At 40.2% G+C, this 27,757-nt stretch overlaps 1 protein-coding gene and 1 pseudogene across 1 annotated transcript; both read right to left on the reverse strand.

Moving 5' to 3' along the window:
• Positions 1-13,622: 13,622 nt before the first annotated feature.
• Positions 13,623-21,884, reverse strand: PCDHB15 (protocadherin beta 15). Its single transcript, XM_003266515.4, has one exon. It carries the CDS (start codon positions 21,042-21,044, stop codon positions 18,681-18,683), a length of 2,364 nt encoding a protein of 787 aa, XP_003266563.1. The 5' UTR covers positions 21,045-21,884; the 3' UTR covers positions 13,623-18,680.
• Positions 21,885-24,507: 2,623 nt separating this feature from the next.
• On the reverse strand, positions 24,508-27,341 carry LOC100584719 (annotated as a pseudogene).
• Positions 27,342-27,757: the final 416 nt, after the last annotated feature.

A 27,757-nucleotide genomic window follows, 5' to 3' on the forward strand; every position in this document is an offset into this window, starting at 1 on the left:
CCTCTCAATACCCACACAGTTGCTCCTAGATACAGGAACACTCAATCTGGCTGTTGCTCCTGGTGACACTGGAATGCTGAACCTTCCCTCCACAGCTACTTCTCAACCCTTTGCTTGTACAACCAAATGCAGCAGTGTAGCAGACGCTATTGATGCCTGTCCTATATTCCCTTGGCCCACTTCAGAGTTTACCTGCAGTTAAATGAAGACTTTTTAGCAAGCTTACAGCAGCTTCTCACGTGATATGGTTTGGCCGTGTCCCCACTCAAATCTCATCTTGAATTGTACTTCCATAATTCCCATGTGTTGTGGGAGGGACCTGGTGGGAGATGATTGAATCATGAGGGCAGTTTCCCCCCTACTGTTCTGGTCGTAGTGAGTAAGTCTCATGAGATCTGATGGTTTTATCAGGGATTTCCACTTTTGCATCTTTCTCATTTTCTCTTGCCGCTGCCATGTAGGAAGCGCCTTTCACCTACTGCCATGATTCTGAGGCCTCCCTAGCCATGTGGAACTGTAAGTCCAATTAAACCTCTTTTGCTCCCCAGTCTCAGGTATGTCTTTATCAACAGTGTGAAAATTGACTAATACATCATGTCAAGCACTTTTGTCTTTCTGCTTCTTTTCCTGGGAGGGTTTTCTCTGATGCCATAAGAGCTTGCTCTGCCCATTCATACTGCAATCTGGAATTTCCAGAAATTTAATGCCCTTAGGGTTAACACTTAATGAAGGATGGAAGGTGATATCAGTCTACCACTAACTTTCTGGTTCCTTGGTGGGACAATTCTATAGCATGTTCCACACAATTCCTCATAGAGTTCCCTAGCAAGATTGAGGCCCATGTATTCACAATGGTAATCTGCTTATTAAAATAATAATTTTTAATTTATTAATGTTTCTCCCTCCTTTTTCTCAGTTTCCATACTTCCTCACTGGTGCTTCTCTAGAAAACTTTTTAAATAAATTAATTGCACCTAAGTCCTTGTCTCTAGGTCTGCTTTTGGGAGAACTCAACAAAGATAGCAACTTAGAAAGCAAACTCTAAGGATGGGATTCTGAACTTGAATTACTTGCTGGTCACATGGCAGCAATCCAATGCTGGTAGAAAGTGGGGTTGTGATAATCCCTGTCATGCTGTAGCATCACACTTACTAAGACTCTGTGGAGAGTTGAAATGAGCAACAGGTATAAGATAACTACTGGCTTATGCAATAGCTTCTGCACATGACACAAATGGAAAACAATGTAATTGAAAGGATTGTGAAGTTTGCTTCTTTTTTCTGCTGACTGTAAGCCCTGAATATATAGCATGATTAGCTCAAATTATCCACCTATCAATTTAGAGAACACTGTGAAAGCCAAAGGCCTTCCATGGAAAAATTTTAAAAGACATCTCTTTTCTACAGCTGGAGGGCTAGATGTACTGAAAATCAGGCTCAGTATTTGAATGTGTTAGTGCCAGAGCTACAAAGCAGAATGAAAACACAATCATCTAAGTTTTCTTTGTTAAAGTTAGAATCCTGTTAGGAAAGAAATGTTCCACATACTCTGATTCCTGGGATGAGGACATTTGGTTGGATGTACTTGAGATACTTATATTCTCAGATTCCCTTGAACTCTTTCTAGCCATGGATCCTCCTCTTTTCTAGGGAAATAAAGCCTTTCATTGCTTGAAGATAATGTAAAGCCTTCATCTGATATTAATGCCTTGCAAGATGAAACTTACCCTATTCAAGACCTGTCCCCACTGCTTTTATATCTATAAGTAAGGTTAAATAATGACCTGAGCCGGAAAGTACAATTCCTGCTCATGAGAAAAATAAATCCTATTCATTAGAAAATAAAATTTAGGCCAGGCACAGTGGCTTATGCCTGTAATCCCATCACTTTGGGAGGCCGAGGCAGGCAGCTCACAAGGTCTGGAGATCAAGACCATCCTGGCCAACAGGTGAAACCCTGTCTCTACTAAAAATACAAAAAAATTAGCTGAGCATGGTGGCATGCGCCTGTAGTCCCAGTTACTCAGGAGGCTGATTCAGGAGAATTACTTGAACCTGGGAGGTGGAGGTTGCAGTAAGCTGAGATCGCGCCACTGCACTCCAGCCTGGCGAGAGAGCAAGACTCCGTCAAAAAAAGAAAAGAAAAGAAAAGAAAATTTTAAAAAATTATATTCACTAAAGAAGCTACAAGGCATGGCTAATATGTACCAGCAGAAACAGGGGATTATGCTTGGAAATTAATATTGAACATAAATTTGTGTGTGTGTGTGTGTGTGTGTGTGTGTGTAATACGCTGCTGGATAGAGGAGTGTTTAGGGTATGAAGGTGCCCTCTCTTGACTTCAGATCTGTACTTCAGAATTGCCTCCTGGCAATGACACTTATGATAAGAACTAACACATTGCTGGGATGGCCTCTTGAAGCTTAGGCATAATTATGGACTACAATAAATGAGTTGGAGTTACCAGAACTGCCTTGGAGAGTACTGAAGGGGTCAGAAGTGTCAAACATATTAGAGTGGATTTATTAGATGACTCTAGAAAAGTCATCTGCAGAGTCTTTTCTTTGGGAGAGTCCATAGATTTTCATACATTTGTATTTTTTATTTATTTTGAGATGTAGTCTCACACTACTGCCCAGGCTGGAATGCAATGGCACGATCTCAGCTCACTGCAACATCTGCCTCCTGAATTCAACCAATTCTTCTGCCTCAGCCTCCTGAGTAACTGGGTTTACAGGTGCCTGCCATCATGCCCAGCTAATTTTTGTATTTTTAGTAGAGATGGGGTTTCACTATGTTGGCCAGGCTGGTCTTGAACTCCTGACCCCAGATGATCTGCCTGCCTTGGCCTCCCAAAGTGATGGGATTACAGGCATGAGCCACCTTTCCTGGCCCATACATTTACTTCATTAATGCAAATAGGGATATACTAATGAAGGGGCATTTGTATTTTTTTATTTTGATTTTGTTTTATTTTGCATTTCATATGTTACCCAGTTTCACATTCTCACAGGATCAGCAATGACAACAGCCATCTAGTCTCCCAAGTCTGAAATGGCAAGACTTTCACAGCTGTGGCTGACAGTAAAGCACTGATATGCTCACAAAACAAAAAACATTGGACAATGTTTCCTTAATTTCATTTTTCTTAAACAAATACCTGACAAAAAGGCTTACACTGAAGAATGGAAAACCTTTTCTTCTTCATGCCTCAAACTAAACATTAAACTTATGTGAAAGAATGAACAAGGTCACTTCAATAATTAATGGTACACACATGAAGAATCCTTTATGATGCATAAATATTTTGTGGCCATGTTTCCCAGGCTGGTCTTGAACTCCCAGGCTGGAGCAATCCTCCCACCTTGGCGTCTCAAAGTGCTGGGATTACAAGTGTGAGCCACTGTGCCTGGCCCATTCAGAATTTTTTTAAAGACTTTCTATATATCTATTATGTATCTAAATTCAAATTAGCTCCTTTATTTTGTTAATATGATGAATTACATTACATTGATTGTTTTAATTTAACACATACTACATTTATTATTTAGGGGTTTTGTTTGGTCTTGAATAACAGAAAACTCCGAAGATATGCTCCACAAATCAACAAAGTGCTTATTTTTCTCCTAGGAGAGTCCAGAGATAGGTAGGGCAAGGATGGTGTAGCCACTGAACAATACAATAGGGGAATAAGTTTACTTATTTGTTCATTTTTCCTGAAATATTGTATGACTAGGAGAAACAGGGCCTTGAGAAGTATTATGGGAACTACATGCTCACCATAAAAATTAGACCTTTGATAAATGTGGAGAAAATGGAGTCAGAATATTAAAGAAAGCCTCTAATCCTGAAATTCTGCAACAGTGGTATGAATGAGTAGGTTTAAGCTTGCAAGGAAATTCAGGCAGCTATGCCTGTCTAGTCACCAAAGTGAGGTCATGAAAGATGAGCTCATAGAGATGTTTGTGGAAGCTACCACTTGTTTTTTTTTTTTTTTTTTTTTGGAGACAGGGTCCCACTCTGTCACCCAGGCTGGAGTGCAGTAGCAGGATCTCGGCTCACTGCAACCTCCACCTCCCAGGTTCAAGCAACTCTCCTGCCTCAGCCTCCTGAATAGCTGGGATTACAGGCGTCCCGATTTTTGTATTTTTAGTAGAGACAGGGTATTGCCTTGTTGGCCAGGCTGGTCTCGAACTCCTGACTTCAAATGATCCACCAGGCTCAGCCTCCCAAAGTGCTGGGACTACAGGTGTGAGCCACTGTGCCCAGCCTGGAAGCTACTACTTCTGAGGGAATTGAAGTTAAATGCTTAGGTGATTGGCTCAGTGCTGATGTTGTTCAACACAACCAGTAATCAAAAAGACATTTTTAAAGTTTGGAACTGATGAGTACTTCTAGATCTGTTTGTCAATCTGCTACTGCCACATCCTTTTGAGATTTATGGCTTCCATTTTATTTCTTCACTCCAAATCTCATTCAGTTTCCTCTTTTGTTCAACTCTAACCTATAAACTATAGACAAAGAGGATTCTGGGAAATCTATTTCTAAGCCATATAACACAGTCCAGCACAATCATCATTACCCCTACTTTCATCCACATGGCTGCAAGTTCCCTCTTTTCAACTTGAAGGGCTATGTTCAAGTTGAAGCAGTAGCAAAATACAGAAGGTTAAATCATCAGGTCTGAGATGAAACTGTCCTTTTTCAATAACTTTGCACATTTTTAAATTTCTATCAACTATATTGACCAGGACAATTAGTTGTAGAGTACACTCTCTGCAAAATTTTGCTGAAGATACCTCTTTCACCAGTGAAGTTGAAAAATTGTAAGTTTTCTTAGTAAGGAAGAAGGGCAGAATAGATATCAGGTAAGCAAATCCTAGGATCTGCTATGGTAAGCCAGAAAAAAGAAACCTCTAAAGTACCAAACTCAATAGCACAATGACCACTTGCATTAACTGCAATGAAATTTAATTAGAAACAAAAATAAAATAAATTTTTAATTATTTTATTTTGGGCTCATAGGTCCAAGGAGACTTCACAATGGAAATTAGACACTTAGTAAACTATAATAAAAATAATACATATCAGAAGTTATGTGAGATAGCTGCAAGGGTACTGGGAGCAATAGTTGTCATCACAGAAGTTTTTATTAGAAAATAAAAACTATAAATTATGAGCTGGGGTCCACTTCAAGGATGAGATACTAATAAAACATTTTCATATTTACAAGATTTTAAAGATTTGTCTTCTGGTGTCAATTATACGAATAAGAAGAGATGTATCTGAAGACCTTCCCACATGAATTACATTCAATGGGTTTGTTTCCAATGTGAGTTTTCACATGTCTTTGAAAATATGAGGAAAAACACTAAAGGATTTTCCACATTCTTTACAGTCGTATCTCCCAGTATGAGTTCTCACTTGCTGACTAAGGCATGAAAAAGACTTGAACGTTTTCTCACATTCTATACATTTATTTCTTTTCAGTATGTGTTCTCACATGTTTTCTACAGTGTGAGGGATTACACTTTCCTATGTTTCTTGCACTTACGTGGTTCCTCTTTAATGTGAATTTTACCTCAATTTGAAAAAATTAGACCCAAATAAGATTTTCCTACACTCCTTATACTAATAGAATTTCTCTCCAGTGTGAGTTCTCACACTGTTTTGTAAGGGATGAGGAATAGCTGAAGATATTTCTGCATTTCATACATTCAGTGTGTTTACTAGTCAGGGTTCTCCAGAGAAACAGAACCATTAGAAGATAGATAGATGGATAGATAGAGAGAATTTATTATGAGAATCAGCTCACATGATTATGGAGGCTGAGAAGTCCCATAATATGCCATCTGCTAACTGGAGAACCAGGGAAGCTAGTGGCATAGCTCAGTCCAAGTCTGAAGGCCCAAGAACCTAGAGGGCCACTAGTATAAGTCCCAAAGACCAGAGAACCTGGACTTCTTATATCCAAGGCAAGAAAAGATGGGTGTATCAGGACCAGAAGGGAGAGCAAATTCACCTTTCCTATGCCTTTTTGTTCTATCTAGGCCCTCGATTGATTAAATGGTGCCCAGCCAAACTGGATGAGGCCTGATCTTCCTTACTCAAACCACTGATTCCAATGTCAATCTCTTCTGGACCGCCCTCACAGATATACCCAAAATTAATGATTTTCCAAAATTAACGCTTTACCAGCTACCTGAGTATCCTTAACCCAGGCAAATTGACCCATAAAATTAACCATCACACAATGTTTCTCCAATGTGTATTATCACATGAATGGTAAAATATGAAGAATAAATGAAGGATTTTTCATACTGTTTACAATCATAGAGGCTGTCTTCAGTGTTTATTCTCACATTTCTATTGAAAGAGGAGGGCAAACTGTATACTTGCCCATCTTTCTTACATGTGTAAAGCTCCTTTTTGGTTTATTTTCATTTGAACAGGAAGTTTTGAGGAATAAATGAAGGCTTTTCTTCATTCTCTATATTGATAAATCCTCTCTTCAATGTTAGTTCTTACATGTACAGCAAGAGATGTGGAAGAAATCAAGCCTATCTCACGTTCTTTTATATCCATAGGGTGAATTACAATATGAGTTATCACATATGCCCTAAAAGATTGGGGCAACTTAAGGTTTTTCTACATTTTTATGTTAATAAGATTTCTCTTCAGTGAGAGTTTTCACATGTTTTCTAAAAGATTAAAGAAAATTGAAAGCTTTTTCACATTTCTTATACTCATAAGGCTTATCTCCACTGTCCACTGTGAGTCCTTTTTTTTTTTTTTTATGAGATGGAGTCTCGCTCTGTCACCCAGGCTGGAGTACAGTGGCATGATCCTGGCTCACTACAACCTCTACCTCCTGGGTTCAAGCAATTCTCCTGTCTCAGCCTTCCGAGTAGCTGGGATTACAGGTGCACGTCACCACACCTGGCTAATTTTTGTATTTTTAGTAGAGATAGGGTTTCACCATATTGGTAAGGCTGGTCTTGAACTCCTAATCTCAGGTGATCTACCTGCCTTGGCCTCCTAAAGTGCTGGAATTACAAGCATGAGCCACCGTGCCCAGCCCACTGTGAGTTCTTACATGTACATCAATAAATGAAGAATGAACAAAGGCTTGCTTACATGTCTATTCATAGAATTCTCCACCAGTGTGAAATTTTTCATGATTCCTAAAATACGGGGAACACATAAAGGATTCCCTGTATTCCTTACTTTGATAGGGTATATGTTCAGTTTGTGATGCCATGTGTGTTTTCAACAAGTGAAAGATCAGTGAAGACTTTTTTGCATTCACTGAATTCACATAATTTCCCTGCAGCATGAGTTCTCTAGTGCACATTTAGATTTGAAATCTGGCAGAGATCTCTTCATGTTTATTACTCTCATTATATTTGTCTCCAATTTGGAGTATTTTCTACAGAGTAGACATCAAGATCTTTTTGAGAGATTTTCACATTTGATTATATTCATAGAGGTTTTCCACCATATGAATTCTCAAATATATGTCCTGTGTCTTGTGCTGATCCATCTATGTCATGGCAAAAGAATGAAGATTACATAATTGGAAGTTTTTTATATTGTAACTTAAGTATAATACTAATTGAAGGTAGACCATGATAAGAAAAGGCAGTATATTGTCATCCTTAGAAGAAATACTCCAGAAACTGTTGTAGCTAAAAATTCAAATAAGGATATAAAATGGAATATGAAAAATATTTAAGTCAAAAGAAAACAGAAAATGAGGAACAAAGGATTTCAAAAGAAAACAGAAAATGGGGAACATAGGAATGAAAATGGAGGGTATGAATAAAATTGCAATAGAGACAATCATATTATAAATAATTACATTACATATAAATGGAATAAACTCTCCAATTAAAAAGCAAACATATTATCACTAGATAAAATGCAAGATTTAATGCTATGTTGTTTTAAAAAGATGCTTTTTAAATATAAATACAGGTTGAAAGTAAAGAATGAAAAAATATATCATGCAAACCTTAAGCATAAGACATGTAGACTGACTATATTAATATCAGACAGAGTAACTAGAGACTAAATGAGACATTTTATAATAATGAGTGTCATTTCATTAAGCAGCTATCCATTGTGCATGTAATAACAGAGCTTTAAAGTACATGAGATTAAAATATGATAGAACTGAAAATAAATAAAAAATTCACAACAAACAGATGCTGGAGAGGATGTGGAGAAATAGGAATGCTTTTATACTGTTAGTGGGAGTGTAAACTAGTTCCACCATTGTAAAAGACAGTGTGGCTATTCCTCAAGGATCTAGAACTAGAAATACCATTTGAACCAGCGATCCCATTACTGGGAATATACCCAAAGGATTATAAATCATGCTACTATAAAGACACATGCACATGTATGTTTATTGCAGCACTATTTACAATAGCAAAAACTTGGAACCAACCCAAATGTCCATCAATGATAGACTGGATTAAGAAAATTGGCACATATACACCATGGAAGACTATGCAGCCATAAAAAAGGATGAGTTCATGTCCCTTGCAGGGAAATGGATGCAGCTGGAAGCCATCAATCTGAGCAAACTATCACCAGGACAGAAAACCAAACACCACATATTGTCACTCATAGGTGGGAATTGAACAATGAGAACACTTGGACACAGGGTGGGGAACATCACACACAGGGGCCTGTCATGGGGTGGGGGGCAGGGGGGCATTAGGAGAAATATCTAATGTAAATGACGAGTTAATGGGTGCAGCAAACCAACATGGCACATGTATACCTATGTAACAAACTTGCATGTTGTGCACATGTACCCTATAACTTAAAGTATAATTAAAAAACAAAACCTCACAATCACAGGTGAAGAATTTAACACTCTTCTCCTAGTAATTGGCGGAACATGTAGAAACAATGTTAAGAATAAAGAAGATCTAAAAACATTATCAAGTGACTTGATTTAATTGATATTTACAGAATACTCAACCAACAACTGTAGGTTACACATTTCTTTCAAGTACACATGAGGAACTCACCATGGTAACTTACATGCTGAATAATTTTTAATGACTTCATAAATCTCAAAGGGTTGAAATTATACAGAGTATGCTCCCAGACCAAAAAATAATTATTTTGGATATCAAAAATTTTACCTTTGGATAGTTGGAAATTAAGCAACACAATTAGAGTCAAGCAATGGATCAAAGAAGAATAGTTGAAACTGAATGGTAATAAAAACACAAACTAGTCAAGTTCATGAAATGCAACTTAAGTAATATATAGGAAGAAATTTATAACTTTATATTTTTATGTATTTTCAAGTGCGTTAGAAAAGAAAAGCTTAGAATCAATGATCTAAGCTTGCAGAGAAGCTAGAAAAAGAGAAAACTAAACTCAAAATACACAGAATAAAAGAAATAAAAACAGAAGAGCAGAAATCCATAAAATAGGAAACAAAAAGGAGGCTAGAAAATGTAGCTCACACGTGTAATCCCAGCATTTTTTAAGGTTGAGGTGGGAGGATTGCTTAAGCGCAGAAGTTTGAGGCCAACTTAGGCAACATGGTGAGGCAATGTCTCTACAAAAATAAAAATAATTAGCTGGATTTGGTGGCATGCACCTGTATTCCTAGCTATTCAGGAGGTTGAGGCAGAAAGATCTCTCTCTCTCTCTGTCTCTTCTGTGTGTGTGTGTGTGTGTGTGTGTGTGTGTGTGTGTGTGTGTTTGAGAGAGAGAGAGAGAGATGGAATTTTGCTCTTTTGCCCAGGCTGGAGTGAAGTGGCATGATCTTGGCTCACTGCAACCTCCGACCCCGGGGGTTCAAGGGATTCTCCTGCCTCAGCCTCCCTAGTAGCTGGTATTACAGGTTCCCGCCACCACACCTGGCTAATTTTTGTATTGTCAGTAGAGATGGGGTTTCACCATGTTTTCCAGGCTGATCTCAAACTCCTGACCTCAGGTGATCCACCTGCCTCGGCCTCCCAAAGTGCTAGGATTACAGGTGTGAGCCACCATGCCTGGCCTTAGGAGGATCTCTTGAGGCTAGGGGTTTGATGTCACAGTGAGTGATGATTGCATCACTGCACTCCAGCCTTTTTTTCTCTGAGAAAAGGAAGAAAACAGAAAGTAATAGGAAAAGTAGTGAAACCAATGACTGGCTTGTTTTTCAAAATTAATAAAATTGGTACATTGACAGAAATACCAATAAAGACAAAAGAAGGGAAAACATAAATTACCAATATCCATAGTGAAGTGGGGGCCTCACTGCAGATTCTAAATATATTGAAAGATGAGAAAGAAATATTATCAATAGCTTCATGACAATAACTTCAACATCTTTGATAAAATAGACAAATTTGCTTAAAAAACACAAGCTGCCAGCTGCTGACAGAAGAGGAAACAGAAAATTAGAATTGCAGCATATTTATCTAAGAAATTGAGTGTGCAATTCAAAATCTTCCCATAAAAAAATGTCATTCATGGTTGGGTTCTGCAGTAAATTCTATCAAATACATAAAGTAGAAATAATAACTATCTTACATAAACTCTTTCATAAAATAAGAAGCGGAGGAAACAATTGCCAAGTCATTTGATGAGACTAAATCCTGACAAGGATATTACAGGAAAAAAAATTGTAGATCAACATCTCCCATGAACATAGATGCACAAATTCTCAACAAAATTAGCACACTGACTTGGCTGCATGTCTCCTGGAAGAAAAACTTATAAACACTTTTCCTGGACAATAATGATCACACAGGTGCTGTTCCATTCCCAGTCTGCAGGACTCCAGCTCATGAGATCTGCTTGGATGTCTTTGGATTCTTCCACCGTTGCTCCTGCCACTCCATATTTGGAATAGGACTTGCTTCAGATTTCTTTGCTCGAATTCCAGTTGTACCCATCACTGTTACCATATTGATGGTCATTTGAACTTGCAAGTTGGAAACAACCAACAACTGGGACAAGGGTGAAGCAAATAACTCAGATGCAAATTTTAAGTCATTATCCCAAAACTTGGAGATAAATACTATTTGTTGCAATACTGTAAAAATTAAAATTTAATGTAAACACCCATGAGAAACAAAATATGAAATTTTAAGTAAAGATAGGAACCACCCTACCCTTGCACACATCTGCCACACTAACCTCACCCTCATCCTGTCAGATCCTATTGTCAACTTTATTGTTTCCTGATCTCACTGGGGGAAAATTTACCATGTCTACTTCACAGCTCCTTCTCCTGGGCTGCTCCTTCAAGGCCAAAAAGGTCACGAAAATTCTAAACTCAATAATATTGGGATTGTTCCATTTGCAAGACATAACTTCCTTTCATTTGAAAATATAAACTCTTCTACAATATGTTGCTAATGCTAACTTTATTAAATACATTCATAGATTAAAGAAAAAAAATCTTAATGTGGAAAAGTTTTGGAGAAGCAATGTTACTCTGGTATTTATCTCTGCATTTTATTGCCACTGTCTACTAAAGCCACCCACCAGAGACACACACATATACAGGCACAAATGCACACACACAAATACGCAAACCACTATGGGGTTTTGTGTATTTGTAGCTGTAGATTTCTAAAATTGTTTGAGGCATCATTATTTATGTATCATGATAGATTTTTCTCAACTTTTTGGTGACTATGCTGATAAATGGAAGTAATGCTCTTCTCAAGGTATTCCAGATCAGTCTAAGAAAGACAAAAGTATTAATCCTTTAGAGATGCCTTTAAATTCTAGACTTTACCCATAAAACATTTGTAAATTAAGATACCAAGGAAGTAGTACACATTGGGATCTCTGGGCCTGTTTCAAAACATGCATTTCTATACGTAAAGAAGTTTGTCAGGAATTAATCAAATATGTTTTTTGGAAAAGGTAAGAGAAAGACCAAATCTCAAAGTAGTAGTAGTGAGCTTTCTTCTCTCATTTGATATACAAATTAATATTATCTTGAAAATGACCATCATTGCCACAAGTGACAGGGGCTACTGATGATTGGGTACTAATGGTAATACCCTAGGGGAAATGGCATTTGCTGTTCTCCAGCCATTAATATTCATAATGGGGTCTGTAAGTATGGTGCCAACTTCTGAAAGTCCTAGAATTCACAAGAATTTTTAATTTTTTTGTGACTATGCTGATAACCAGAAGTAATGCAGTTATCAAAAGCCCCAGTCAGATAATGATTACTGCAGTCAGTCAGAAACATAGAAAGGCCAAGAACAAATTCATGTATTTAAGTCATTTTGCTATTACATCTCTTCCTTTGACATATTATTAAGGGAGCATCTAGGTGTGTAACAAAAAATCCACATAAAAAGATGCTAATGGCTACTGTGCTAGCCAAAACGAATGTTCTATGGAAGATTTTGATGAAGAAATAGATGTCACAGGCCTCACTGATTTTAATTCCCATTTTAAGAGGAACGACCCTCGGTTGCCACCACTCCAGACAGTCTACTTTGCCCTTGCTACTGGGCATCAGTTTTCTTTAGTGAGCTGAGCAGTATACAGAAATTCAGCATCAATGTTGAGCTGCCATTGTCACCTATGACCATGCCACAGACAAATGCCTGGATGTTCAAAGTAATTGAGCTACCATCTATCTGTTGCCCTGATTGTGAAGTAAAATTTCTTTAATATTTGCAGACACATAAAATACAAGAATTATGAAGAAAAGGTTAACTGTGATTCCCTTAATTTCAAATCATTGGTGTTGGTGAATACTGACACATGCAGATATGCGTTTGCCTCCCCTTTTCCAGGGAGTGCATATGTCTCCACCCCATTGGACTCTTGTAAAACAAATGGGAGCAGTCATATTATTAAACCAACAAACACAAATCTCCTGCTTCCTAGCCCTAGTTTAGAATTGATGTAAGCCCACCAGTATTTCCAAACTTGGTACCAGAAAAGGCATGAGTCAACTTATAATAGTTTTAAAATAACTTTTAGGCTCTTGAAATATAAGTGCATTTTTCTCCATGTGAAGGAAGCTGGTCTGCAGCAAAAGGGAATGAAACCAGCAGGATAGAAAAAATGGTCAAGTCCTTGTTTCTAATTGTTATGGCCCTACCCTTCAATCAGTTTTATTTCCAAACATATCCTAAATTACTTTATATACCCTAATATCTTCTCAATAAATTCTGTATTTTATCTTGAGAGCTAATTTTATCTTGAGAGCTAATTCTGTATTTTATCTTGAGAGTTTCTGTTGATTAAAACTAAAAGAATTTAGACTAACAGAAGTATTAATTTGGCAAAAGATCTTCCTGGTTAGTATATTTTCTGTTACTATGAAGTATGAATTTCTAAAAGTCATTTTCAATGCAGAATATAAGAGATATGTAGAAGAGCATACGCTTTTCAAACATGATTCTGAATGTTGATGGCAGTAGTGACAATTTGAGGAGTAACATTTAGGGACAGGCTAGTTGAGTGACACAAGATTCCTTCAAGGAGCATGCTCAGGAATATCTTTAACCTCCATTCTTTAGGTCTGCCAAAATTTGGAATGCCTGACTTCCCCGGCATGGATCAGACTTTTAACAATGGTCAGATGAAAATTTCTGGTCAGAAAGAGAACTTGGAATGGAACTTGGGCAAAGTATTTCATATGCCTTTTTATTTCATGTCAAATGTAATATCCAAACAATGTTGAGGTATTTCCAGAACTGCCTATTTGGACATATAAAATCTTTTGAATATCTTTAGTTCTTGGCCTGCTCATTCACATTTGAGAGCACATGACGCAAGAGGGTTCCCATAGCCTCCCACAGGTAAAACTTCTGCAGTGATTTCCAGGCTACTGATTCAGCAATAGAGACAATATTCTGATTATTTTTTATTACATTTTCCAGGATAAATGCTGCAGGGTTTTGCCCAGATTACATTTCTGTTCATGGAGTATTCCAGTGAGGTCTCTACCTGAGCTAGATTTTCATTAAACATCACCAAAGTGAACTCTCATTGAATGTTATGTGGCTTTGCTTGGGAAAAAAGACACAAGCCTCTCCCTTAATAGATTGGAAATACATATGAAATGAGCTTGCTGTGTTACAGCCTATATTCTATTGATTTTATAGGAAAGGAATCCATTTTTACAGAAATAGGCATTGGATTAACAAAAAATATTCATTATGTTTATGTTTCCTTTGTTCTTTTGTGAAGAAAATACATCACCACAGTGTTTATCTAAGATTATAAAACCCTTAGGGGATTATCCCAAAGATAACTCATAACACTCCATTATGACTTCAAAATATCCAGAGAGACCTCTGCTAGTACAGCCAAGCTTTCAACTTTTAAGGAAATCTTTTCTAAAAATTCAGCCATCAGCCAAAAGGGATAATTTTATATACATTTAAATAGTCATATTAACTAAATTATCTAAAATTATACATAATTTCCATGTTTACAGTAATCAAACTAGAAATAGAAGTTCCGTGTTGCTCTTTTAAGTAGTGGTTTGGAGGATAGTGAAGAGACACTGCAGCTTATTTTTATTATACCAAAAATATAGCTAATGGGTTTCTCAGAAAACTGTTGCCCCCATGTAAATTCATTTGTGGAAGAAATTAAAATTCTCCTCCACTTTCCAATTGTTGGAATAAGGTACCTCCCACCTTGTGAATGCTGTCATATGACCACAACTACCTATGTATTCCAATTGCCATTTAGGAAGAAAATAGAAGCAAGGAAGGGAAATAAAGCAAGAAGGTCAATGGCCTTAGATTAACATCATAAAAGGCAAGATGAGACTTATAGAAATCTCAAAGGAAGTCTACAAAATTTGAAAGAGAAAATAGGTAAAATGAATGGCTCTGTTTATGTTGGTGAGAGTCTCTATCCTGCTAGTTTCCAAAAAACTTATTTCACTGTCCTTAATTTTTTTATTCACTAAGAAACAACGACTTGTCACTCATGTTCAAAATTGTTCTAGGTGCAATGCGTGACATAGAGGAGAATTGGTACTTATCCTTCCAACAGCCATAATCCACAAAATCACATGGATTGCTGATCTGCTTATAAATATTTTCAGGATCCATATTTAGTCAATTTTACTAAGTAAAATTTTTAGCCTTGCTACTTATTGCCTGTGATGGGGGTAGGGTATTCTGGATTGCTGCATAAACATCTTAGTCATCTTGCTCAGGATACTGTTAAGTCCAGATTAAAAAGCATGCCTCTCATTTATCAGTTCGCTTTCTGATTCTGTTCTCCAAATTCAGTTTTTGGAGATGCTACTAGCCAGGAATATTTCTTTGAAAATTCAGTTATTTGCATATGTTTGCCAGTTGTGAGATGACTGAATGATGATATAAATTTAATTGCAGTAGTTCAGAGTACTGTCCCTTGATAACACCCCAGGGAAAACAATATGACTGATTCAAGACAGGCAAGGCCCCAAATTAGGGCTTATCCTGGGAGGATTTTTGGCTCCACACATAAAAGAATTCAAGGGCAATCAGGTTCTGTTAAGACAGCAATCTTTTATTGAAAGGGACTGCTCCTTGCTGAGCAGGGCTAACTCCTTTGCAGTGCACCCAGAGTTAGCAGTAGCAGCTTATGTTATGGGTTGTTGGCAACTGTATTTATGCCCACTTATACCTACTTTCACTTACATGCTAATTAAGAGGTGAGTTAATGCAAATTGAGGAGCTGGTTATTCAGAACTTTCTAGAAAAAGGGGCAGTAACTTCTAGGTTGTTGCCATGGAAAAGGGCGGTAACTTCTGGGTTGCCATGATATTTGTAAATTGTCATGGGGCTGGTGGGAATCTCTTATGCTAATGAGCAGTGAGGCAATTAGAGGTTGCCTTCAGCACCACCTGCTACTTCCTGCAGGGTTTTTAACTTCAATTGTGCACCACCTGCTGGTTCCTGTCAATTTCTTCATTTTGTCCTGTTCTGACAGGGAAATAAGTCCTGCTGATCTCCTACCTCACTACTTCTCTGACAAATGTCTCATACATCTTAAGTAGACAACTTGGAACCTAGTCTGAATACTGTGTAAAAAAGTAAAAGTAAAAAAAAAATCACCTGCACCAATGAATGTGGCAATACATCCAGGGAAACTCCTGCTTTCAAGGCTTGGGACTGACAAATCCTCTGTAGTTTGAGAGCCGTACTCTCTGGACTTCAGGCTCCATCCTCTGAACTATTCTTCCTTTTTCATTTGAATTGGCACATGTTTTTAGCTAAGCAGTTTTATCAGTCTATTTCTTGCTTACAGAATTTGGGGAGGGGGGTACCACATCCTCCTTTAATTAGTTCTCTCTATCCCTTTCAATTCAAGCTGGCAGTGTTTCTGCTGATTAAACATTCTTAATAACTTTATTTCCTGTGCATTTCACAGGGATTCAATTTATTAAACAAGAGAGTCCTTTGAAGTTATTTCCTGAGTAATTATGTCTCTATTCCTGGCTTCTGCTGATGTGGCTGAAGATATCCATATCATGTACCTAGTCTCTTCAAAGAGCCTTCTGTATGATTGACTACCTGATTCTTTCGAGGCACTAGTAAAAGGTTGTCCTAATATGTCTGTGGCTTTCTCTCCAGAACATGCATCCTTAGCAGTGAATCTCCTGATTTTAACATCTGTTGCAGTCTGAATAGGGTGAGAATTTCCCCAACCATCAAGTCTGGGTTCCTTTTTGCTTCACAGTTCTTCTCTCAATCGAATTCCTCTCATTCTTTTCCCTCTCACATTTTACTATAAGCAGCAAGAAAAAAAACAGGCTGTGCATTCAACCCTTTGCCTGAAAAACTCAGCGAAATCTCCCAAGTTCATTGCTTACAAGTTCTTTCTACATAACTTCAGGATGCAATTCAGCTAATTTTTCTCCCACCATATAAAAGGATTCCCTTTTCTTCAATTTCCAATAATATTTTCCTCATTTCTGCACCCTCACCAGCAGAGACTTTAATATCCATATTTCTACTTGCAATCTATTTAAAGTAGGTATTCTCTAAGCAACATGTTTCTCCACCATGCTCCTCGCTTCATTCTAAGTCCTTACTAGCAGATTTGTTAACCATATTTCTGCTAACACTCTGTCCAAAGCAAGCGAGGCTTTTTCTGTCATGCCTGTCAAAGTTCTTCCAGTCTCTGCCCACTGTCCAATTCAGAAGCCACCTGCACATTTTAAGTGTTTATTACAGTAGCACCCCACTTCCAGGTATCAAAATCTGTGTTAGTTAGAGTTCAGCCAGAGAAACAGGCAGCAGGAGATGTATAGTAATCAATTTATTGCAAGGAAGTGACCTATTCAGTTGTGAAACGCGGCTAGACAAGTCCAAAATCTGTACAGCAAGCAGTTAGGAGGGGCAGGCTGGAACTCTGGGGCATAAGCTGAAGCTGTTGTCCTTAAACGAAATTTCTTTTTCATCTCAGGGAAGACTCAATTCTGCTTTTATGGCCTTTCCACTGATTGAAATAGACCCACGCAGATTATCTAGGAGAGTCTCCCTATTTTAAGTTTAGCTGATTGGCAACCTTAATTCTGTTTGAACCTTAATTTCTTTGCAGTATAACATATTCATAGGTTCTGGGGATTAGAGCAGGAACATCTTGGCGGTCATTATTTTGCATGCAATACCATGCTAGAGTATCTGCAAAGTTGAGAAGCTCCTGGAGACAGAAAAGACCTGACGAGACAGCAGATGTTTTTTCCTCAAATAATTCAACTCCTTCACCAACATATCCTTTAATAAATTTTGTTTGGTTAACTAATATTAATTCTACAATGTATTTTCTTTCAAATTCCTTACGAATCAGAACAATGTCACTATCCAAAGACAAGTAGATGTTGGCATACTGTATCATCAGAAGCTCCTCTAAGCCCAGAATTTGGAACTCAGTTAAGATTTTCCTGTTGTGGAAAGAGGAAATTGCAGGAGATGCATTAATTGGTCCTAGTGTCTATTGGCCTTATAGGAACACCTTAAACACAGTAAATCTGGGTATTAAAAAGCCTGTCCAGTCCCCCCGATAGGATCATAACATTAGATAGAGATAAGGAAGAACCCATTAGTCTTTTCTATGTTAATTTACATGAGAAAGAATACATTATGCAGATATATTTTTATGAGATGACATATGTGTTTTAGAATGAAAATCTAATGCTCACAAGTGTGACCTTGAAAAGAGTAGCTTAAAATTATCCATGTTGCTCCTTATTGGAAAAAACAAAACTCCAAATATGAAGCTTGGAAGAAATTACACATGGATAAATATGAAATGATTACACCCCAAACTTTTGTCAAAAAGTCAGAGCTGTGTGAATAACTATAAAAAAAACCTTAAAATATGACTTCAAAAATCATACATTCTTATGAAGTGTCATATAGTGTGAAAGGTACTTTCAGAATTAGAGTTATGTTTATTACATAGGGTTAACTTTCATATTACCCTTCAGGAATGAATACTATTAATTTATTCAAAAATATGAACTTTCCTGATATAAAATATTTATACTAATATAATAATTTGAAAACTGTCTAACAACCAGAGCAAGGAAATGAGTAACATTACTAAAGGCAACAGTAGAAATTTTAAAAAAAGTAGAACTCAAGATTACTAAAGGGTTAAAAAAAAAACTAAGGTGAAAAGTGAGGAAGACAAAATTAACAGACGGTAGGAAAGCTTCAGATACCTACATTATTCTAGAAATTCTGATTTCCTCCTAGAGTCCTGGCTCACAATATTGGGGAATATAGGCTTCAAGAACTTGAAATCATTAGTTTCAGAGCCTCCCGTCAGACACACCTTGTACTGGTAGCTCTGGGACAGGGTCCCGGAGCCGCTCACGTCCACCAAATGCCCTGGAAAGGGGCCCTTGGGCACCGAGCAGCGACCCACCGAGGCCGCCCTGCTCCTCCTGCACAGCCGCACCGCCACGAACAGGAGCACCGAGAGGAGGAAGAGCGACGACACCGAGGCCAACGCCACCACCAGGTAGACGGTGAGCGAGTCGGCCTGGGCCTGGGCCGGGGCCTCCTCCGGGAGAGGCAGGTAGGGCTGGGAGAAGCCGTCCACCAGGAGCACTTGCAGCGTGGCGGTGGCCGAGCGCGGAGGCTCGCCATTGTCCTTGACCAGCACCACCAGCCTGTGCTTGGCCACGTCGCGCTCGCTCAGCAGCCTGGCGGTGCGCACCTCGCCATTGTGCGCCCACACGCCGAACAGCCCGGGCTCCGTGGCCTTGAGCAGCTGGTACGACAGCCAGGCGTTCTGGCCCGAGTCGCCGTCCACCGCCACCACCTTGGTCACCAGGTAGCCCGGCTCGGCCACCCGGGGCACCAGTTCGGTGCAGGGCGCGGAGCCGTTCTGCAGCGGGTACAGCACGAAGGGCGAGTTGTCGTTGGCGTCCAGCACCAGCACGCGCACCAGCGCCTCGCTGCTCAGCGCCGGGGAGCCGCGGTCTGTGGCGCCCACGCGAAACTCGAAAGCCTGCAGGGCCTCGTAGTCCAGCGAGATGAGGGCAAACAGGTGGCCGTTGTCTGTGTTAATAGAGACTAGGGAGGCGAGGGGCAGGTGCGGGTCCTGGGGCGGCAGCAGCGAGTAGGTGATCTGGGCGTTGGTGCCTGAGTCTCTGTCTGTGGCGCTGACGCTGCCGATGTGCAGGGCGGGGCTGTTGTTCTCGCGGACGAACAGGGTGTAGGAGGTTTGGGTGAAGGCGGGGGCGTTGTCATTGACGTCGGAGACCAGCACGGTTATGCTCTGCTCGGTTTTCAGCCTTGGGGTCCCCAAGTCTGTAATGGTGATGGTGATGTTGTACTCGGCTCTGGTCTCTCTGTCCAGCGCCCCTTCTGTTACCAGCCTGTAGAAATTCTCAACAGAAGGTTTTAGCTTAAAAGGAACATCATCCTGAATTGAGCAAATCATTTTTCCATTTTCCCCAGAGTCTCGGTCTCTAATCCTAAACAAGGCCACTTCTGTCTCTAGAGAATTCTCGGGAATAGGGCTGGTAAGTGATGAAATACTTAGTTCCGGGAAGTTATCGTTAACATCCAGCACCTTAACAGAGACAGAGCATTTTCCAGAAAGTCCCCCCCCATCAGATGCCTCTATCTCTAGATCATACGAAGACATTGTCTCAAAATCTAGTTTTTTAATTAGTCGAATTTCTCCTGAAAGGCTGCTTAGCTCAAAAGGTTTGTTTATCTCCTGAGAGCTGTAATAAAGGGAGTATGATATCTCTCCATTTGTCCCAGTGTCTAAATCCCTAGCAGAGACCTTGACAACTAGGAAGCCTATTGGGCTGTTCTCTGGGACCTGCACCTCGTAGAACGCCTGCACAAATTCCGGGGCATTGTCATTAACGTCCAAGACCAAGATGAGGATCTGGACGGTGCCGGATCGGGGTGGAGAGCCACCGTCCACAGCTGTCAAGGTTAATCTGAGCTCGGCCTGCTCCTCGCGATCCAGTTCTGTGTCCAGCACCAGCTCTGGGTATTTCCTGCCATCCCCTCGGGTGCGAGTGGAAACATGGAAATGAGAATTGGGAGAAATATTGTAGTTTTGAACATTATTGCTGCCCACGTCCAAGTCCCGAGCTTTTTTCAGAGGAAACACAGTCCCAAGGGAGCTAGTTTCTGGGATTTTCAGGGTCATTTCTCTTTCAGGAAACTCAGGAGAATGATCGTTTATGTCTGTCACTAGTAGTTCAGCTCGAAACACTTCCAAAGGTTTTTTCAGTAACACTTGGAAATGCATTATACAGGGCTCGGTAGGGCCACACAGCTTCTCCCGGTCCAGCTTCTCATTTAATATCAACTGCCCGGTCTGCAGATCAATCTGCAAGCCTTGTTCGTTATCCTCAGAAACTACCCGGGCTCCCCGCTCGGCTAGCTCCCCAACTCCCAGCCCTAGGTCATTGGCCAGGTTGGCCACAAAAGAACCTCTCTCTGTTTCCTCCATCACAGAATAGCGACGGGGTTCCCAGCCTGCCAGAGTCACTTCCAGTAAAAGAAGGAGAATCAGGACTTGCCTTTGTTCAGGAAAGCGCTCCCCTGCAGGCTCCATCTTTACTTCTGTACACGCCCCTTTCAAGGAACCGGAGTCAGAGCTACTTCAGGGGGCGATGGGACAGAGGCAGTGATCGATCTGTCCGTTGATAACCTGTCCGGAAATGTAGGAGAATAGCATTCTCCGGAGACACTGGTCCGTACTCTGCTATTAGGCTTTCCTCTTAGGCTGAAAGAGGTCTGAAGTAGCTGGTAGCATTTCATGGGCTTTTTCCTTTCCCTTTTTTTTGAAGCCTTAGCCTGCAGCGCCACCATGCGTTGTCTTTACTTCGAAACGAATTGCTACAATTGATCTATTCTCTGTTCTATTAGGAGTTTGGAAATTGGGAGGAAATGATGTAATCACAATATCACGCAATGATAATTATTAATTTCTTCATTCAAAGGAGTATTATTGGTCTCTATGTACCAAATTATGAAATGCCTCAGTAAACAACCCAGACATGGTCCCCACCCTCCAGAGCCGATAGTCTGGGTGTAGTCTGGGTGGGGTGCTCTGAGGGAAATTGAGAAGTGAAAGAAGACATAATAGTGATCAGTCATCTTGTAATAATAATAACACATTGCCACGTGATTTCTTAAAATTTTCTCAGCAAAACAAAATGAATTATTTGATTTCTTTCAAATTCTAGACAGCCTATGTGCCAGAATTGTGCTCCCATTGGATGGATTACATCAAGAAAAAGCTACATGTTCATTCCAGTGTGATATCCTTTCTACATAAAGTCAGAGAGTTATGATTTTATGAAAATTTTAAACTGTGGAAAAATACATATGAAGGCACTTCCTATATCTCTTATTTTGCTTTTTCTTTTTTTCTTTTCCTTTTTCCTTTTTTTTTTTTTTTTTTGAGATGGGGTCTTGCTCTGTTGTCTAGGAGGGAGTGCAGTGGCACAATCACTGCTCATTGCAGCCTTGACTGCCCAGGTTCAAGCGATCCTCCCACCTCAGCAACTGTAGCTGGGACCACAGTTGCGCATCACCATGCCTGGCCAATGTTTTAATTATTTGTAAAAATGAGGTCTTGCTATGTTGCCCAGGCTGGTCTCAAATCTCTGAGCTCAAACAATCCTCCTGCCTTAGCCTCCCAAAGTGCTGGGGTTATAGGCATGAGCTGCCGTATCCAGCCCTGCCTTATCTCTCTCGTATTTATTATCTGACGTAGTATAGATGTACTTATTTAGTTGTTTCCTTTCTGTTTCAACCTTACATGTTAGAACTTCATTTTGTTCACTGCTGCATCCCTAATATCTAAAATAATCCCAGGCACATGGTAGGTACTCAATAAATATTTGTTAAATGGATCCATTAATAAATCACAATTAATTTAAACATTCTGACAGATAGGTTCTCCTCCTACTGTAGAAGTCCCCTCTTCTGCTGGGATTCAAGTTCATTACATAAGATGGATAAACAAAGACAGCATGTTCATAAGGTAGCTATTTCCTATGCCCTTTAAATAGTAATGTGAAATAACTCAGAATGACCTAAAATGTCATTTCATTAAGTGGCAAAATAACCTAGCTACCCATAAGCAAGGGATATATTATATGATAGAAAGAAAGAACATAACAAGATTATGATGACCCTAAAGATAAGGATTATGTCTCTTTTAGACACACATTTTTCAATATCAAGGTTTTTTTTACAGTAATGTTATTATGACACTTATGATATTCAAAACTCTTATATAATAAAATTTTCTAAGAATTTCTATTAAACACTTCAAAGATTGTACCATTGGAAAGATCCTTCAGTTTTTCTCAAAATTATATATTCTGACAAAAGCTAGTGCATGTCCCTTACAGACTACTAATATTTTACAACCTCCTTGATCCCAAATGTTGTCATATTAATATGAAAAGCCACAATAAAAACTCAGTAGGAAGAAAGGTCTAACTTACCAACAATGCAAGAATCTAAACATGCTTTTGACAACAAAAACCTCACTTAGGTCTCTTAATTAGAGGGAAATTTATTAAAGAGCACATATGTGTCTCCAACAACCTAAAGGAAAAAGACTTGGGAGGGACTGGAAAATCTAAAACAGGAAAATCTATGACAAGGTCATTCTTTTGGTACCTTATTTTTTCTTGTCTCTCAATAGATTGATGTTCTGTATTTTTTTCCAGGTGTTTAGCCAAATACGACACCACTTTCTGCTTATGTTCCTAACAAAGAGACTATGTTGTATCTGGTTCCTAAAGCCATTTTTTTTTTTAAACAGAGAGAATCAGATTCGGCCAGCTAGGATCATCTTATTTTTGTGTTTGAAATCACAGAGGGAGGTGGGCCATATAAAATAAATGTGACTGCAACATTACACTTCAGCTAAAGACAGGGAGAATTTTCCAGAAAAAGATCAGGTGGGCTAGATAGACACTACAAAAGGGAGCTATGATTTTAAAATCTTGAGATAATCTAATAATCACTAAAGATGCTCATATGGCCAGGCGAGGTGGCTCACACCTGTAATCCCACACTTTGGGAGGCAGAGGCGAGTGTATCACCTGAGGTCAGGAGTTTGAGACCAGCCAAACTCCTGACCTCAGGAGCCAGTTTGAGTTTGGCTAACATGGTGAAATCCCATCTCTACTAAAACAAGGAGCCTGTAATCCCAGCTATTCGGGAGGCTGAGGCAGGAGAATCGCTTGAACCGGGGAGGCGAGGTTGCAGTGAGCCAGATCGCACCATTGCACTCCAGCCTGGGAGACAAGAGTGAAACTCTGTCTCAATAATAGTAATAATAATGCTCATATATGTTATGGAGTGAAGGTTATAAAAAGAGCAGAAAAGTCTTTAAGTTTGGGAAAAAATGTAGTCTTTCCCACCGCACCATTGCACTCCAGCCTGGGAGACAAGAGTGAAACTCTGTCTCAATAATAGTAATAGTAATGCTCATATATGTTATGGAGTGAAGGTTATAAAAAGAGCAGAAAAGTCTTTAAGTTTGGGGAAAAATGTAGTCTTTCCCACTTCAAGCTATTGTGAAATAAAACGATGCAATTTTTGCAGACACTTCTCCATTTAAAAATTCATGACAGGTAGGCATAAGACAGAATCAATAGAATATGTACTAATAATCACTATATCATCGTTCTTGTCTTCTAAGCATCAAAAGTTTAGAAAAGCTTTCTTTAATGAAACGGAATGGAGCTGGAGTCTTCAAATCAACAGCCTGTGATTTTTGAGAAGTTGATAAATTGAACAAATATTACTTTTCATTAATGAGTAAACTTGAAAGTTGTATTCATCAAAATGGACATGATGAAAGGAGACTAAGTATGAACAAATAATCAAAGAAAATGTCTAATCTTAAGTGGGAAAATGAAATCAGCAAAATCTTAGAAAATCTATATAGCGCAAAAAACATGACAGAGACTTAATATATTGATAAAGGACTAACCTTTATCCTAAATGCTCTGAAAAATCTACAGATTCTTACTTGAATCCAAAACCATTTACAAAGTTGGACTTTTCCTCCCGTCATTCACAGCGCCCGGATGCTTAGGGATAGCAGACTTCAGGAATTTGAATTCATTTGTCCCGGAGCCTCGCATCAGAAACACTTCATACTTGTACCTCTGGGATAGGGTCCTGGTGTCGCTCAAGTCCACCAGATGCCTGGAAAGAGGTCCTCGGGCACCGAGCAGTGACCCAGTGAGGCCGCCCTGCTCCTCCTGCACAGCGGCACCGCCAAGAACAGGAGCACCGAAAAGAGGAAAAGCGACGACACCGAGGCCAACGCCACCACCAGGTAGACGGTGAGCGAGTCGGCCTGGGCCTGGGCCGGGGCCGCCTCAGGGAGAGGCAGGTAGGGCTGGGAGAAGCCGTCCACCAGGAGCACGTGCAGCGTGGCGGTGGCCGAGCGCGGAGGCTCACCATTGTCCTTGACCAGGACCATCGGCCTGTGCTTGGCTGTGTCACCCTCGCTCAGCAGCCTGGCAGTGCATTGTGCGCCCACTCGCCGAACAGCCCGGGCTCCGTGGCCTTGAGCAACTGCTACGACAGCCAGGCGTTCTGGCCCGAGTCGCTGTCCACCGCCACCACCTTGGTCACCAGGTAGCCCGGCTCGGCGGCCCGGGGCACCAGCTCGGTGCAGGGCGCGGAGCCGTTCTGCAGCGGGTACAGCACGAAGGGCGAGTTGTCGTTGGCGTCCAGCACCAGCTCGCTCACCAGAGCCTCGCTGCTCAGCGCCGGGGAGCCGCGGTCTGCGGCGCCCACGCGGAACTCGAACGCCTGCAGGGCCTCGTAGTCCAGCGAGATGAGGGCAAACAAGTGGCCGTTGTCCGCGTTGATGGAGACCAGGGAGACGAGGGGCAGGTGCGGGTTCCGGCGCGGCAGCAGCGAGTAGGTGACCTGGACATTGGTGCCCGAGTCTCTGCGGTGCTGACGCTGCCAATACGCAGGGCGGGGCTGTTGTTCTCCCGGATGAACAGGGTGTAGAAGGTTTGGGTGAAGGCGGGGGCGTTGCCATTGACGTGGGAGACCAGCACCGTTATGTTGTACTCGGTTTTCAGCCTAGGAGTCCCCAAGTCCGTGGCTGTGATGGTGATGTTGTACTCGGCTCTAATCTCTTTGTCCAGTGGTCCTTCTGTTAACAGCCAGTATAAATTCTCAACGGAAGGTTTCAGCATGAACGGAACATCATTTTGAATTGAGCAAACTATTCTTCCATTTTCCCCAGAATCTCTGTCTTGAATGCTGAAAAGAGCTACAACGGTCTCGGGAGAATTTTCGCGGATGGGGCTTGTGAATGAAGCCATGGTCAGTTCCGGAGCGTTATCGTTGATATCTACCACCTGTATTATGACAGTGCATTTTCCAGAAAGACCTGTCCCATCAGAGGCTTTAATATCCACCTGATATGACACAATTTTTTCAAAATCTAATTTTCTGATTATTTTAATTTCTCCCCTTAGTTCATTAAGTGCAAATGTCCTAGAAATCTCTTCATCACCATAAAAAAATGAGTAGAATATTTCACCATTAATTCTCATGTCTGAATCTCTAGCGGAAACAGTGGCAACAAGGGATTCCAGGGGGCTGTTTTCTGATATCTGCACCTGATAGAGTGGCTGCACAAACTCAGGTGCATTGTCATTAATGTCCAAGATTTCAATGAGGACCAGAGCAGTCCCAGTTCTGGGAGGAGTCCCCCCACCTACTGCCATGAGAGTTAACCTGGGCTCAGCCTGCTCCTCCCGATCCAGGGCTTTGTCCAGAACCAGCTCTGGGTATTTTCTGCCTTCACTGCCATTTTGGGTGAGAGCGTGGACATGGGAGTTGGGGTAGATGGTGTAGTTTTGGATGTTATTGATGCCCACATCCAAATCTTGTGTATTTTTCAGAGGAAACACAGTTCCTGGAGGAGTATTTTCCATGATTTTCAAAATAATTTCTGCTTCTGGGATTACAGGGGAATTGTGTTTATGTCACTGATGAAAAGTTTAAACCTCCAAAGTTTCTTCCAGTAACACTTGGAATTGCAGCACACAAGGCTCAGTGAGTCTACACAGTTCTTCCCGATCCAATGTCTCATTTACTTGCAGGTCTCCGGTCTGAAGGTTCAGCTGAAAATATTTTTTATTGTTGTTGTTAAAATTGACCCGAGCCCTCCACTGGTATATTTCTCTTACTTCTAGCCCTAGGTCCTTTGTTAGATTGGCCACAAAAGAACCACTTTCTGTTTCTTCTGCTACAGTATAAATGTTCCACTCCGCACAAGTCTGAGACAGCATAACAAAGAGAAGCAGCACTTGCCTTATTCTAGGAAAGTGCTCCTTTTCAGTCTCCATTTCTCCAACACCAACAGCATTCAGGGTCCGGATGCCAATGTTGGGTCAGTAGGCAATCTGCTCTGGGAACCATTCCTTGCAGCAACGCAATTTTCGGTTAAGAAAGCCTCTTCTCTTTGATGTATCTAACGACTGCTAGCACAGTAGATGAAGAGATTCATTCTAACATTTCAGGAGTATTAACTTAAGTGATATACTAGCTAAAGCTGGTTTATTATGCAAACTCAATAGGTAGCTTAAGGAGTTGTGGATAACTTATTTGTGAATATTGCCTAAGGACTGTGAGCTTGTTATGTTGACTTGTTACAGTATCTAAAATAATTTATAAAGAGCATCACCATCTATTGTTAATACTGAGATACACACATGTTGAAGCTGAGAGTCACTGAGACCTTGAAGAGGGAGACAGCCAAGATCATGGATATAAAGGCTGAAGTTAAAGTAAAAAGTAAAATGCAGAAGAAAACAAGTTAAGTTCACCTGAAATAGCACGTTAAGCATATTCCCGACTGGAGAAGATCTCAACTCATTTTTAGTGAGCAATCATGTATCTCTTGTGGATTCATTGGAATCCTGAAACCCTAGCATGGAACTGAAATTTTTACTTCTAAGGAAAGAGAAAACATTTTTGGGGAGGAGACTTGGGGGTCTTCCCAACTGTACCAACTTTAGCCAATGTTTTACTCACAATGTTTAAATAGAATTCCACAACACATAATAGTGTCTATTAATTATCTAGCTAACTGAGAAAACTAAGGATGAGCCAAGTGTAAGAATTGTGGTTCATATTGGTTTCTCTTAAGGTATAAATAACTCACATCAACATTCTACTTTAGAATGTTTTCTTCTATACAAACAAATTCGATTAATTAAACTTTCAAAATATGAGAACATGCCAGTCATGGGCAAAATC

This window comes from Nomascus leucogenys, chromosome 2 (genome assembly GCF_006542625.1).
Source record: "Nomascus leucogenys isolate Asia chromosome 2, Asia_NLE_v1, whole genome shotgun sequence".
Lineage (NCBI taxonomy): Eukaryota > Metazoa > Chordata > Mammalia > Primates > Hylobatidae > Nomascus > Nomascus leucogenys.